We start from the raw sequence: 14,570 nt of genomic DNA on the forward strand, positions 1-14,570 counted from the left end.
GTAGCCAATATGAAAGATGCAGCTACGCAAACACCCACATGTATTATTCAAGCACTCCTTCCCTCACGAATCCACATCTAAGTCAACTATTCGTATCAAGCTGTTTCTCTGCTTCCCATCTCCTTAAACTGCAAAAGCTCCATGTTTGTATACATAGGACCCAACAGATGGAGCTTACATCTGTAGCTGGTTGATTTTCAAGGACTATCTCCTCCAAGCTCAAGAATGGGCCACCCTGGAGAGCAGGAAGCCACACAAGAGTGGCAGGAAGCCTGCATGGATGAACAAAGGGCTCCTGACAAAACTTAAATGGAGAAAGGAAGAATACTAGAGGTGGCAGCAGGGACAGGGGACCTGGAGAAATATGGAGACACTGCCCAAGTGTGCAGGGATGAGGTTAGGAAAGCCAAAGCCCACCGAGAGCTGAATCCGGCAAGGGCCGTGAAGAGCAGCAAACAATGTTCCTACAGGTATATCAGCAGCAAAAGGATGCTGATGGTGCAAACTTCTCCAAGAAACTGCATGTGTCCCTCTTAAAGAACCTGGGCAATTAATGATGAGGCAGACTTAAAAGCATAATTATGTATCCCAGCTGATGTATGAAACTCAGTCAGTCAATCAGTCATTCCAATGAGCTATCTGTATATAAAAAGTTAAATAAAAGAGCTACCTGCAGTTCATTATTTTCAGAACAAGTGTTGTTTTTGTTGTTACTAGGCAAATGAGGTCTTTAGTTTTCACTGGTTTTGTTTTTAAATTATTAGGATATTTAGGGTTGCTCAGAAAATAATTTTTAATAACAGGTTCATCTGGGGTGATATATCTGTGGTATCTTCCCCCCCCCCCCCCCCAAAGCAAGTGATCTTTTTTATCTGTCTCAGCCATCACTGCTATTAGGAGCATTATTACTATACTAATGTCTGTGCAGCTGCAGAAAATTAGAGTTAACCACTAGGGAAATTCAAGTCTACAATGGATGCATTAATTCTCAGATTCTTGGGGTGTGAGGTGAATGGGAATATAACACTTGCCTTCCCATTCCCTCTCTGCCAGCTTGACTGCCCTTGTCCAAACCCAAAGCCCCTCTGAGACTGCACACAGCCTCTCGAGACCTGTTGCAGGACGGCACGGATGAGGCGGTGGGGAAAGTTCAGGGCAATGGCTCTGGAGTGAAGCAGGGACAGAGCAGCCAGAGGAAAAATCCCAATGAGCCCATGAAAGTCTGCTGCTCTTTTGGGTTCGTTACAGCCGCCTCCTAAAGCTTCATTCCCAGACATTGCTAGGCACCAGATTTTCACAGCAACCTTTAACTCCTTTAGTATCAGTGACTGGCCAGAAGAAAGCATCCTGCACATCCAGCTGCCTTGGAAAACCTGCACACAAGCAGATTTCCAAGGGCTCCAAGAACAATGTTGTAAAAATCTGGGATAAACTCATCCAGTACTGAGTCTTCCGTATGGCTGGTCTTTGAGAGCAGAGCACTGGGATTTGTCTTTCAATTCCGAGCAAATCTTTAGCTAGACCATGCCAATACAGTGAATGATCCAAAGCCATGGCCACACCAGCAGCGTAGCCTGGTCATGCATACCAATATCACAACAAGTTTTTGGGGCTGAGATGTTTGGACTAAGTTAGAATGACAGAATTCCAAAGGCAGCTTTGTCCTTGGGCTGTTTGAAAATCTGTGTAACTCATTCCCACCGGCCTTGAGGGACTGTTGAGTACTTCACATCACCAAGACTAAGATGCACAATTTGCACTGAGCAGCTCACAATCACTTTGAAACCAAACGCAACAACAGGGGAAAATGGGAGAGAATTCGAGTGGTAAATAGAAGGAAAAGATGCTAAAAAATTGGGATTCCTTGCTTATTCTGGAAGGTACAGAGAATATTAGAGAGACCTGAGGGTCTTCCAGGATCAGGTCCCTAGTCAGTGAGGGAATGGACTTGCAACTCTTTATACTCCACCACATTTTACTCTGTGCTTGTGATGGTGAAAGGCTCTGAACCAGAAGTGGTTTAGAAGTGCAGACCAATGCAGGACTCTGCTGAACATACCTGTGTCTCTCTGCAGCAACAGCAGTCTAGGGACAGAGATACTTTCATTCATTAGGAGAAGAAATATTAAAACTTGTTTTAAGAACACGGTATAAAGTGCCTGTACCAAATAAGTTGTATTATTTATTTTCATGTCAGCGTGTCTATTAAAGTACACCAGTAGTAAATCTTATACCTGTAGGCTTACAAGATAGGTATAAAAGGGCCCCTTTCAAATTACTTCATGTTCCACTGTTTCTGCTTTCACTAGAGTATATTTGCAGCAGGAGAATAACACCAAACTAGAAGTGGTATCATGCTGCAAACCTTACGATCCTACTAAATCCTGCAGTCTGCTACCTTGGTTATACAGAGGGCTTCTGGAATCTTAATCCCCGTGCTATGCTATTTTCACATGGTAACTGATATTCGGAACTTCTTGCCTTCCAGAAGCAGCCAAATGCCAAATCTGAGAACGAACTGTTCCTCACTTTTCCCAAGTAGATAACTAGCAATTTTCTGCAGTGTCCCTGAACACTGCAATTTTCTACAAGGAAAATATGGACTGATTCCATGGCAACCACAGCAGACTGGCACATCGATGTCATCGCAGGGATGTGGATCAGCAAGAAGAGACCTTCCAAGCAGAGGGCACTGCATGAAGGAAGGCAGAAGGCCAAGAGCAGATGGCTCCTCCAGCCACGAGCTGGGGGGTTTCAAACTAAGAGGGAAAAATGAGCAAGAGGTGAAGCAGTAGACTGGTGAGATCACTGAGGATAGGGGTGAAAGAGTGCAGAAGAACGTCACACAGCTTGAAAGCTATATGTTATTTCTTTTTCTAACTCCCTGCATTTCATTTGCAACTTTTTCTCTTCTTTCCCATTTGTAATCCTTTCCAAATTATTTCTTTTCCTTGCTTCTATTTCCAAGTGTCTCGTCCTATTTTCCCCTATTCTCTGTCCTTTCCTCATCCTGCTCACTGTGTCTTTTCCAGCATCCTATTTATTTCTTCAGCTTGCTATTTCTGTCTCCCTGACACTGAGGTGTTATAGAGGTTTTTTCCTCCCTTTCTGTCCCAGCCCATGGCTGTTTCCATGTGCACACAGTCTGGAAGAGAAGGATTTATGTACTTGCTTCACTTTCAAAGTTTGACCTAGAGATAGCTAGATAGAAAGTGCCACTAATACTCATAATAACCAGGCACTTGGAGTGCATTCAGAAAATGGCTTGATAATAAACTCAAATCTAGTATGGAGACTTCTCAAGGTGTGAGAATCCATTGCTTGAACGAAAGCTAATGGGAGTGCTTCAGTCTATCAGCTGCTACAAGAGGACGTACAACTGCAAAGTTTTTTTAATTAGTTAGGATTTCCATATCTTTTTTTTTCACTCATCTTCCTCCAAATACACAAGCATGTGCATCAACAGGTAGGTTTACTGCAACACAGGGCATGGGGTAAAAATAAAATTAAATAGGCTCTTGGAGTCCTCACATGCTGTGGGTTTCAGCACTTGGGGGGCTGGAGCAGGCTTTCAGGAGATGGAACTGCCATATGAAACAAGAATGATGTACACAAATGCTCCGGAAGATTCATGTGAAGTTTAAGCTCAGTGATGGAAAGTCTATGCAAATTCTGTCTCCCTGAGCCATAGCAGAAAAAATGGCTCCTGTACTGAAATCTATTTGTGCACGTTACTTATGAACGATGATTAATTTTCTTCTCTAAGCCTGGGTCCTCGAAGCTGTGAAAACAATTTTCATGTTTAGCTAGAAAATTATACAAGATGTGTTTCTCACTGCAGGCACAATTTATGAAACCCAACTGGAAGTAGCGTAAAAATCAACTAGGAAAAAGACTGATGGAGGACTGCATCCTGGGAACCTTCACTGCATCGGTCAATAACAGGATTTGACTAAGACAAAACAGTGCCAGAGATGGGACAAAACTGGGACATGTTACAACTTCCTTATAATTCAAAATTATCTTCTGCCTCCCAAGGATCCTGGTATCTTTACGCAAGATATAAAGCGTACTTATTTTGAGGTTCAGACACATGTGAAATCTCATTAGCACATCCCTGTTTACATTCCTTTTAGACCCAGGTGTCTTTCCTTCACTGCTAAGAATAACAGGAATATGTGTTTTCTTTAGCCATGTATTTCATGTGCCTCCAGTACTTGCGCTGCATTCACAAAGTACCTCTACTTTTTTGATGTCTCCGACATCTAGGCCCCAAACAGAGAATTTCTCTACAGAACCATCTGCAAACTCGTCTTTTCCTTCTGGGAGATCCAGCCACAGCCTCTCCGTCTGCACTTTCTGAGGACCCATGATGATGATGTATACTCGGCTGTCGGTGCTGGAGTCATATTCTGTGCCCGTCGTGACGGTGATGTGGTACGGGATCACTGCAACAGACAGAGGTTTAATCATCAGGAAACCCACATGCATACGCATTTACGTGAGACTTCAGAAAACCAGGGACTCATCCCATCAGGGAGCAGTTTTGCACGGTAAATAGATTCACATCCCATCGAACTCATTTGGAGAAGGGATAACACCACGCTGCATTGGGCTACAAATGTGCATGGGAGACTACTTCCCTATACACACTTGGGACAGAATTCTGCAAGGGTTAATCTCCCCAGACAACCCTACTGGCTGCAAGGAGGTTATAAGTCCAAATTTCTCCCTAAGAGATGACAGAACAGCAAAGGGTTTGAATCCTTATTTACACCGAGAGGCCTTCCTGAAGATGAGGCTGAGCACCTAAATCTTAACTAGGCTATTAGACCAAAGTGATCTTATGCTCACTGTTCAATAAAGGCAAATAAATCTGTGCTGACTCCAAGGTAAACTATCACTGACTGAATGTCCCAGTACAACTGCAAATGTTCTCCTTTGTGCTTCATTCAAGGATTGCTGTGATCTATGGGGCAGCTCAGGGTTTCAGCATCCCTTTGCAAACCCAGGCAACCTATGAATAATCCTTATCTTAAAGGTGGGTCACTCAATAATTGTATACATTGCATAGTAATATTGATTAGGAGAAAAACTTTCAGGCCAAGGCTTGGGACTTAGCAGGTTTTTCTGTGGTCTTCAGAAATTTGTGTTCAGCTGTTAAAAGAGAGGAAGCGCCAGACTGTTTTTCAAGTGCTTTCCAAAAGCTCACTTGGGTAAGCCAAGCGGGCGGTGCAGAATTACACACTGAATACTGGTTTGATTTCTCAGAACGTTTGTGCAGGGCTGTTCAAGCCATTCTGACAAGACTCGGAGCTCTGAAACTTGCCTTGTCACAGACTCGAAACTCAGCCTGGCTTCATTATCACTTCTTCAATTTAAAAAAAAAGGTTTATAAACCTTGACAAAAAAACTTGGTTGGCTTTCAAATCATCTGGGATTGACATCTAGTTTTGCTTTATGATGACTAACAACATTTTTGGGGTGGGGCTTGTACTAGAAACTCACATCAAGCTCAGAATATGTGTGCAGTATCAGGAATTCATGCTGACCAGATCTGTTCTTACCTCTGGACAGAGCAGAACCCAAAGAGATTCATTCAGCCTCAGTTTGAGGATTTTGTGTACCAACACAAAATGAACTGGTGATTAGGCAAGACTTATTCTCCCCTTTATGGTATCATTTACATTTCAGCGTGCACATCAGCATAATGATGTGTAATGCATTCTTCACAAAATAACCATTGCAGCTGCTGGTGTTAACAGGAGAAAGGGTCTAGCTGTAGGCAAGACAGATTTTATGAGAATATGTTGAGGGGTCATGTTTAGAACAGCTCCAGACTACTCTTTTAAATAAAGTACATTTTGAGTAGGGACAAAATTTTCTTATATACAGTTTTTACCCTGTTCTCCTGTGACAGACTAAGTTCACAGAACTACCATCATTTCCAACTGAAGTTGCACCCTCAAGCCAAAGTACTTGAAACACATATATAAAAAATGAGAACTATGAGAAATTGTTATAATTTCCCACTTTAAATAATGGATACAGAGACATAGAGTAGCTTGCTACCAGACACCAGGAAACAGTTTGCTGTTCTTTCCTTTAAAAACCAGAAAAGCGATCCTTTAAGTCGTTTATCTCCCTTCTCCATTGTCTCCCTCTTTCTCTGGGACTCCACAGTTCTAGTTCTTCAAACTTGGGAGAACGCAAAACCTGGGCACAGCAGGACACCACGGGTTCTCCAGCCCATCTCTCTTTGCCCCCCGCTTCCTTGAGTCCCTGCGCAGAGTTCAGGCTGTTTGAGGGCACATGTCCCCCTCCCACGGGGTTGAGTTTCGTTAGGGATGGAGACCACACCATCTCTAACACTTCTTTCCAGCATGGGGCAGGGTTCCCAGTTCAGATGCAAACAGGTTCCTAATCAACAGGACCTTTCTCTGTGCTCCATCCTCACATCACCTCCTGCCCCTCAAAGGTATTCACCGTCTTGAGCATGAGAGAGTCCGAACTGGGCTGCCCAAATTGTCACTCCCTTTCCCAGGCAACTCCTAATACCGCTTCCCCTAATCAACTAATTAACAGCTGGCTTTTTATCCAGCTCAGGAGGTGGCTGTCTGGCTCACACAGTCCATCTTATCTGACATTCCTTCGAGATGCAGTTTTCTTAATGAGGCCATGTCACTGCCACAGAGATAGCGGTGATGACAAGCTCCAGGGCTCAGAGAAGAAAGACCACCCTGGCACAATGGGGATGATGGGAACTATCCTAGCTCTGCTGGAAAGGGGTTCTCATGGGAGATGCTGATGTTTTATCCATTATTTGTGAAACTACATGGAATGCCAACGTGGCAGATGTTATCCATTGTCTCACCACAGAAGTAATATCAGACGGAACATGGGAATCACTTATTTTTCGTTGGAACACAATACGGGATTACAAAAGAAGGGTTGCCCCAAGACACATGGGTTGCAGACCAGGTTAAGCAACGTGCAGCATTGTGTCTGCTTCACAACTTAAAGGCGTGGGACATGAAACCCAGGTATCACATCACAACAAGCTACTGGGCATCAGCTGAGCTGCAGTAACCATTTGTGTGAGTTCCGTTGAACCATGTCAGTAAAAGCTACCTGAAACTCCTAAGCCAAATTACATCATTTTACACTTGGCTTACTACGGAAGTTTAAGATAAGTTTAATTATTTTGCACTTGCTGTGGACTAAGAGCACATATACAGACAGCAACTGTGACTCAGCTGCTGCCCAGTTGTTACAACACAGTGTCTTAATCATACCTCTAAAATCTTAATCTAAAGCTAAAAGACCCCATGTAGGTTGACAACAAACTGTAGGTGCAATTTAGATGATAAATCATTGTCCTGGAACACAGAGGTGGTTAATCAAAAGGTATATAAATACAGAGAAAAAAGCTTGTGTGGCAATGAAGTTATAAGGAAATATCAATGGACTGGGGAAGTTTTCCACAGGCTTCCTTCACAGCCAGGACAGAAACAAAACCTGCACAACTTTCCCACTTCCTATTGGCAGCAGCTAAGCAAGATTAGCTTCCCTGCGTGAAAGCTGTCCTTTGCAGACACAGTCCGGCATACCTCACTTTTTATAATTTGCAGTCTAGAAAGAGATTTTTCTTTTATATTCAGCTTTGCTTTGTCTCAGGAACCAGAGCCTAAAGATGAAAATCTACACTAGAGCTATCAACTGTTTCCATCGGTTATTTGAGCAAGAACCTCAGTCCAGATTTCATGAACTCCTTGTCCTTCAGTGATAGTGCTTGCAGACCCTCCTCTTCTGCCCAATTATAAGACAATCCATCTTGTAGAAAAGAAAACTCGCCTGAGCGTTCCTAGTTGAAGCTTGTTTTCTGAGAGCCAAGAGACTTATCTGTGCTTTTGCTCAGCTCCCCATATCCCACTCCCCTCCCAACCCAACAGCTGCTGTGATGCAGCTACCTGTTGTAACAAAAAAACCCTGAAGGGTTCTAAAATAAATCACATTTAGATTCATATTAAACAAACATCCTTGGTGATGAGGCACTACTAGCCTGATCCTGAAAAGGGGAGATGGCTTAAGCATGGCAAATAAGGTCTCAGGAAATTCAAAGCCTTCTTTGGTAACTCAGATCTAATATGCTACATGAAACATCATCCCGAGTAGGTCAAAGAGATATAGGAGGAAAAAAGCAGCTGCTATCAGCAACAAGAGCTACTTTAAGGAATCGTGCAGAAAAGAGCCTCTGATAATCCAAGGGAGGCTCTTTTGGTGTTAGCATGTCTGACTACGGTCCCTCTCACTGCAAAGAGCTTTGGATCCTTTGAAGGACACTTCAGACAAAATTATACAAAACTTGCATAAATTCTTCCCTTAACTCTATCAGACCCTGCTGTTCAGAGGGCAGTGTCACGTCTCCTCACCTCTGAAGTGCTGTCTGCAATGAAGTTGTTGTGGAGGAGAAGGAAAAGGGAGTATGATTCTTCAGGTCAGTGGGTTTCTTTCTGAGGTGGCCCTGTGGATGTAGTTGACTAGCTCCTTTTCCACATTTGGTGGTGTGGAGGCACTCATCTAACTTTAGGCATCTAAGGGACACAACTTGGGGTTGTAGTTGCCCATAGAGGTCCCCTGTGCCTTTTACCTCACCACAACCAAAACCAGCGTACCCTTGAATAACCACCTACCTAATGATATTGCCACATTGTCCAAAGCACCACACTGTTCGGAGAACCTGTGTCTGCTGGCAATGGAGAAGTTAATTCTGACAATCTACAGCATCACGGATTTCCACAGGAGAGAAAGAAGAGGGTTGGAAACACTGAAGTTGCTGTGAACTTCATGGCTTATCCCACTGTTAGGGTAGGAGAGCTATAGGAAAAGCAACAAACATAGAAACTCAAGCACTGATCCAACCTTTCCCAAAGTGGTCGCAACATATGGTGAAGAGAAGCAATTTGCTGTTCTGCCTCTCCCTGTTCTTCATCAGGACGAACGCAACCTCTCAAGCACTGAAAGCCAAGAACACATGCATGCATGCAATCAAACATGGTGCTCGCTCACATGATCCTTTTTCTGCCGCCTTGACCAAGCTGGATTTTTTCGTCTCCTTCACGTTCTCATTGCTGTCCTGACTCGACAGGCTGACAGACGAACCATCCAGGCTGTTTCGCTCACCGTCATAGGTCTAGTTGGAAGGTATGTATGGGAGGGTAATGAGGTTGAGTACTCAAGTGTTGTCAGCTGTTCCCATGTGCCTCCAAGAACATGAAAATAAATCCCTGTAGTTTCCCAGGTAGCGTTTTGCTCAGTGTAGCTCAAATAAATGTGACTTGTAATTTACTGCAGGTCGTTCATTTACTTCATTGGTAACCTTGACAGGCTATTTTGGATGCGTGTTACAATAGAAGAAAATATAATGGATCTAATGGACTTTAATGGTGTGTTGTGACTTTTCTCTGCTACCCGTGTGAGCAAGAGCCACAGACAATTCAGATGGATGGGACAGTGCCAGATTTGCTTACCAGGGCACACACTATGGTGTCAGACTAATTGACCTGGTACAGGTCAAAGAGCGTAAGAGGGAGAGTACTGCAAATCTGAATGATATGAAACATCTATTGTATTTGAGGAGTTATTGCAGATGCGTTCAGTGTTGTTGTCTGATAAATGTGAGGCTCTTGTGACACAGTCACATAATTAAAAAAAAAAAAAGTGATTAGCTTTTCCTCATTATGAATTAATATGAGCAACAGGGTAAGTGTGACCACAAGAATTCATAGCATTGTCTGCTGCAATTTTATGAGGGAGCATATGGCAATACTCATCCATGGTGTAACTCTTCTTACATCCATTCTGTTGTATTCAGGATGAGTCTGGCCCAATTTCATTGATGATAATTTCAGTGGTAACTGTCAATTAAAATGTCACTGTATTTTGCAAAGTGGACTCCTTAAATACAATGGACTTATAATCAGCTGCTTTATTATGCCTCACTGTATAGAAGCAATAGAGGTCTATTAATCTTGTTTCCTAATTTTAATTAGTGTATGTACCTCAAATTCCAATTAGCTATATTAGCCTGATAAAGCAACAGACAATGTACAAGTAGAAAAGGCATTTCACTAAAAACCATTTGGTGCTTTGAGTGGTGGCAAAGAAACTAGATTTTTTTATGTTTGGCATTGGTGGAAGAAGTTGCTGAAAAGATAAACTCATTCAGTCCAATGAGGATGAAGTCAAAGGACCCAATATTTTGGCTTAAGGACTTTGAACAGTGGGACCCATAACTAACCTACTTTGTGGTCACAACAAGGAGAGCAGCAGGGAAATATACTCTACTGTGCATCAGCAAGGTACTTTGACTCTCAGCTGAAGAGTTTCACTTAGACTCCTAGATTTTCCTGTTGAAATTGCAAATTACAGAGGTAGTGATACTGGGCTGAGAGTGGCCATACTTTCAGCACTTGTCTGAAAATCACAAATTCATTTTGGACAAGTCAAAAAGCATAAGTCCCTAATGATCTGTCTGAACTTTAACCAGATAGACAATGATTTTATATTTATTAGTAGCAATGGGTTGGGATCACAGCTTTGAGCTGTAACCATACCTGTTCATAAAGCGTACGCTCTATCTTTTTGTCCTCTTTCTTTTTAGAGAGCCAGCGCTCACATAGGAAAACGAACGACTCCTCTGTGGTCTCATCCAGGATCTCTACTTTTTCCAGGAACCAGTCAGGACTGAACATGCTATTGTCGTGACGAATCTTGATCTTGTACAAAATGCCAAGGTCCACGGCCTGTATAGTAAACGTATCCTCCTGCAGGGTGTTCAATAGCAGTTGCTTCTGTTAACGAGCTCTCAACAGATCATCTACCAGACAAAAGCAAACGGAGACTACAGAGCACAATATGTGTTTAAATTCCGTCTCACATGATGGTGTTTGGTTAAAAGCTTTGCAGCAGTCTATAGAGGCATACCTCTATGCTAAAACTGTTCTGCAGGGAAGCGTTTTGAAGTCTGCTTCTGCTATGAGGGGAAGCTGCACAAAATGTCACTTTTTCAATTAGAATATTGAATTCCTGGAATTTTACATCCTGATTTTTAAGTCTAAGTATACTCCCTTTCTAATCCAGTTAGATTTGTATGGGCAATCCAGATGAGACAATCTTTGCCATCATTATATCTGAGTATCTCCATATGAGGCCGTGAATATGACTCATGGACTGGCCACAGAGCACCCCTTTTGGAGTTATTTTGTCAAACACAGATGCAGTTTAGGTCCCATCAATTTCTCATGCTCTGCAGTGAATTACAATATATACTATGTACGTGCAAATCAGTTGCACAGAGGCTATGAGAATGAGAGACCTCAGGTTTTGTGTGCTCTCAAATCTGCAGCTAACAATTCAAGCCAGTTTATATGGTCCAAGCTCATAATTTGTCTATCAGTGACTTTACAGAAACATCTACCTATTTGCTGCAGTGCCTGTCAGTTGTAATACCCAGCTGACAAAATCCATACAAAGCATTTTAAGAGGTAATGAACATGGTAAATGGAATCAATCAATTCATCCCTCATAGGAAAACTCAGGCTATAAAGACAGTCATGGACTTTTTAGGTTAAAGACTGTGAAGTGGAAAGTATTATTAACCCATTACATTTGTACCTGTCCTCTTTCAAACTTGTTGAAGTTTGTTTCAGATTTGCTGAGTTTTCTCTCTCCTGTGTCCCCCAGATCTCCGTAGATATTTAGGAAAACATTAGCGTCTGTCCCAGCACCATAGATATCTCCAGTGAACACACTTATCTTGTACGTGTGAACTGCAGAAAGAAACAGAGGTGTGATTTCTGGCCAGGTGAATTATTGAAGCCTATGTTAGATACTGAATTTACCTAAGAAAATGGTCCCCAAACTTTCTGCTCATCACTCAGTTCTTGGAGGTTTAAAATCCCATATGCTTTATCCTTCCAGGCTTCTGGTAATGATCCAAAGGTTGGGGAATCACTGGGCTGAAATTTGCTGACTTTCCTTTTTTCCACCTAATCAATGCCTGTGCATTGCTTTGATCACATATTGAGCAGTTAAAAGTGCAAAGAATCATTATGGTTATTACTGGATACGATGCTGATAGAGGTGAAGGAACTCAGCACCTTTTCATACTGAGGCTCAAGGGACATACATCTGAGAACAAGTGATTCAGTGTTGTGAATTCTTAATACTCCATCTTCCATAAACAAACTCCAGGGATTCAGATGTGCAATTACTACCAGAGTTAATGGCATGTATCTTTATAAATTCCCCAAAGAGAAAGAGAACAGGTTTCTGGGTCCTTTTGCTGAGACGGTATTTAATTAAGGAAGTGTTGGAGCTGTATTGTTTAAGTACCCTTTCTCTTTAGCTTGCTCAATGATGATCTAATAAAACATCATCAAATCTTTAGTAATGTGCTTTACTAACCCTGTTAAATACTCCTATTTTTATTTTGCTACTCTTTTCCCAATTACACAGGGAAAACAAACAGTTATCGAAAGCATCCTCTCCAGGAAAACAATTAGGGACTGTACAAGTCTCTGATTACCCCGGTGGCATACGAGCCTTAGAGAATGCCTCCTTGCAAATCCCAGGGCAATGCAACTGAGGAAGAGGCACAAAGTCTTACTTAGGATTCTTCTTTGTACATTAACAGAAAATAGAGAAATCTATATTGTCTTTTTCTTCTGTACCTAGCTTTCCCTGTAAAACAGGGCTCCTTTTGCTTCATAGTCCATGAAAGATTTCCATCAGTTTCTCTAAGAAATGGATCACGGCCATTCCTCAGGCTAGGTGCAATGCCAGGTTTTCTGGTTTGCCTCTTCGCATTATGCCCTACAGAATTACAGCTTCATATTTGCAAGACAACTGCTACATTAGTAATGAAGGAAGCAATGCATATAGTCTAATAATTGGTCAATTCATCCCTCTTTGTTTTTTGCTTGCCAGTTTTGGAGACCTTCAGGACTGAAATGCAGCCTACTATATAAAAGATGATCCTCTGAATACCACAAGCTGATTTGCCATTGCTGTCATTTACACTGCGTCAGTGCTCAAGATGTATGCGGACTCATAGAGATGCAGAAGATGTAATTCCAGTCCCAGGTATTTTATATCTAAAGCAGAAGTTCCCAAACTTAGCCCTAGCTCCCAGCCAAAAGAAACCTTCAGTTATCAAAAAACCCCTATTCCATAGACTGTAAAACTTATTTTAAGGCTTTGCCTTTAGAAGGAAAAAATGAGTCACCTAGGTTAGTTAACACATGGTAACTAATGCAAGGTAAAGCAACAGAAGTGAGTAAGTTAAAGAAAATGCCATGCAGGCATCTAGCAGTCATGCCACTTACTAATTGATATTAAAACTGCCTTTCCCTCTGCAGGAAAAAAATCTCCCATGGGCTATCACGTACTTCCTAACAGGGGAAAAAGTACACCTGTCTCTTCTAAAGGCACAGTGCAAAGGCTCCAGCCTTCCTTACGGCAAGGCACCTCTTCGCTTGGCAATGGAAAACACTTACAATCCATATAAATTCCGCCCTGACAATGGTGTACTGTAAATGCAAATCAGACTTTGAGAGAAAAGAAACAGGGAGAGGGATGATTTTCTCTCTTGAATCATCTTGTTGCCAGATGCAAGAACTGAGAATGAAGGTGGCAGCTGAATTCAATTTGCTCTGCTCAGGATGTAGGAAGGGTCATGACTTCTCTCAAGGGCAGAGGGAGCACAGGGTGGGAAAAGGAGCTTCTAGAAAAAAGAGTTATGAACAGCTGGGCATACAGAGAGGCAATGAGTTTAGGATGAAACTTCAGTTCTTGTTCAGTTCCTTCATCTACCAGGAGGACCAAACACTGAATGTGAACACTTTATTCTCCTCCCCAGAAGCACTTCAATGAGGTGAGGGTGGCTGCCTAGAGCCAAATTTTTAGAAGGCATCCATATGTACCTGAAGAGCTGTAGGAAAAACAACCTTGGGAGGAAAGAGGAGCGTGAATCAGACTGGTAGGGTAGGAAAGGAAGGAGCAGAGTGCACAGGACAGGTGAAGTTGGGCAAACAAGTAAGGATGTTTGCAGAATCTGGAAGACAAGATTGAAGAATTTGGTTAGGCATCAGAGGAGACGTGCAAACTATGCCTGTGTGAAAGGGTGTCTGTGACAGGTTTATAAATGCCCTATAGGAAAATAATGGTATCATTGCACAAAAGTGCTTCAGGTATAAGAGAGGCCAGAGAAGAGGAACGGAAAGAAATGTCAACAGTTGTACCAGTGTTGCATTTGCTTGAACCACACATCCACAAGTTTTGTTCCAAAAAATCGGATGAACAGGTCCCTACCTACTCCTAGGATTGTATTACCTTCTAATGCATCTTCAACTTCTTCCTCTATCTGCTTGAGCGTCCCGTCCTTCATGAGTTTTTCAGTAAAAATATCAGATGGTACCAGTTCTCTGACAATCTCGCCGTCATCTTCAGATTTTGCAAGCCATCTTTCACATGGAAATGTGACAGTTTCTGAGCCCTGAAGTAAACAT

The 14,570-nt window shown here is 42.3% G+C and overlaps 1 protein-coding gene across 1 annotated transcript in view; it reads right to left on the reverse strand.

Moving 5' to 3' along the window:
• Positions 1 to 14,570, reverse strand: part of LOXHD1 (lipoxygenase homology PLAT domains 1) — a 142,392-nt gene that overhangs the window by 38,462 nt on the left and 89,360 nt on the right. Inside the window, exons 28-32 of the mRNA XM_052778530.1 lie at positions 14,395 to 14,557; positions 11,677 to 11,831; positions 10,617 to 10,826; positions 9,070 to 9,193; positions 4,240 to 4,448 (exon numbers count right to left, since the gene is read on the reverse strand). Coding sequence (XP_052634490.1) covers positions 4,240 to 4,448; positions 9,070 to 9,193; positions 10,617 to 10,826; positions 11,677 to 11,831; positions 14,395 to 14,557 — 861 coding nt within the window. The remainder of the gene's footprint in view (positions 1 to 4,239; positions 4,449 to 9,069; positions 9,194 to 10,616; positions 10,827 to 11,676; positions 11,832 to 14,394; positions 14,558 to 14,570) is intronic.

The sequence above is a fragment of the Harpia harpyja genome, chromosome Z (assembly GCF_026419915.1).
Source record: "Harpia harpyja isolate bHarHar1 chromosome Z, bHarHar1 primary haplotype, whole genome shotgun sequence".
Lineage (NCBI taxonomy): Eukaryota > Metazoa > Chordata > Aves > Accipitriformes > Accipitridae > Harpia > Harpia harpyja.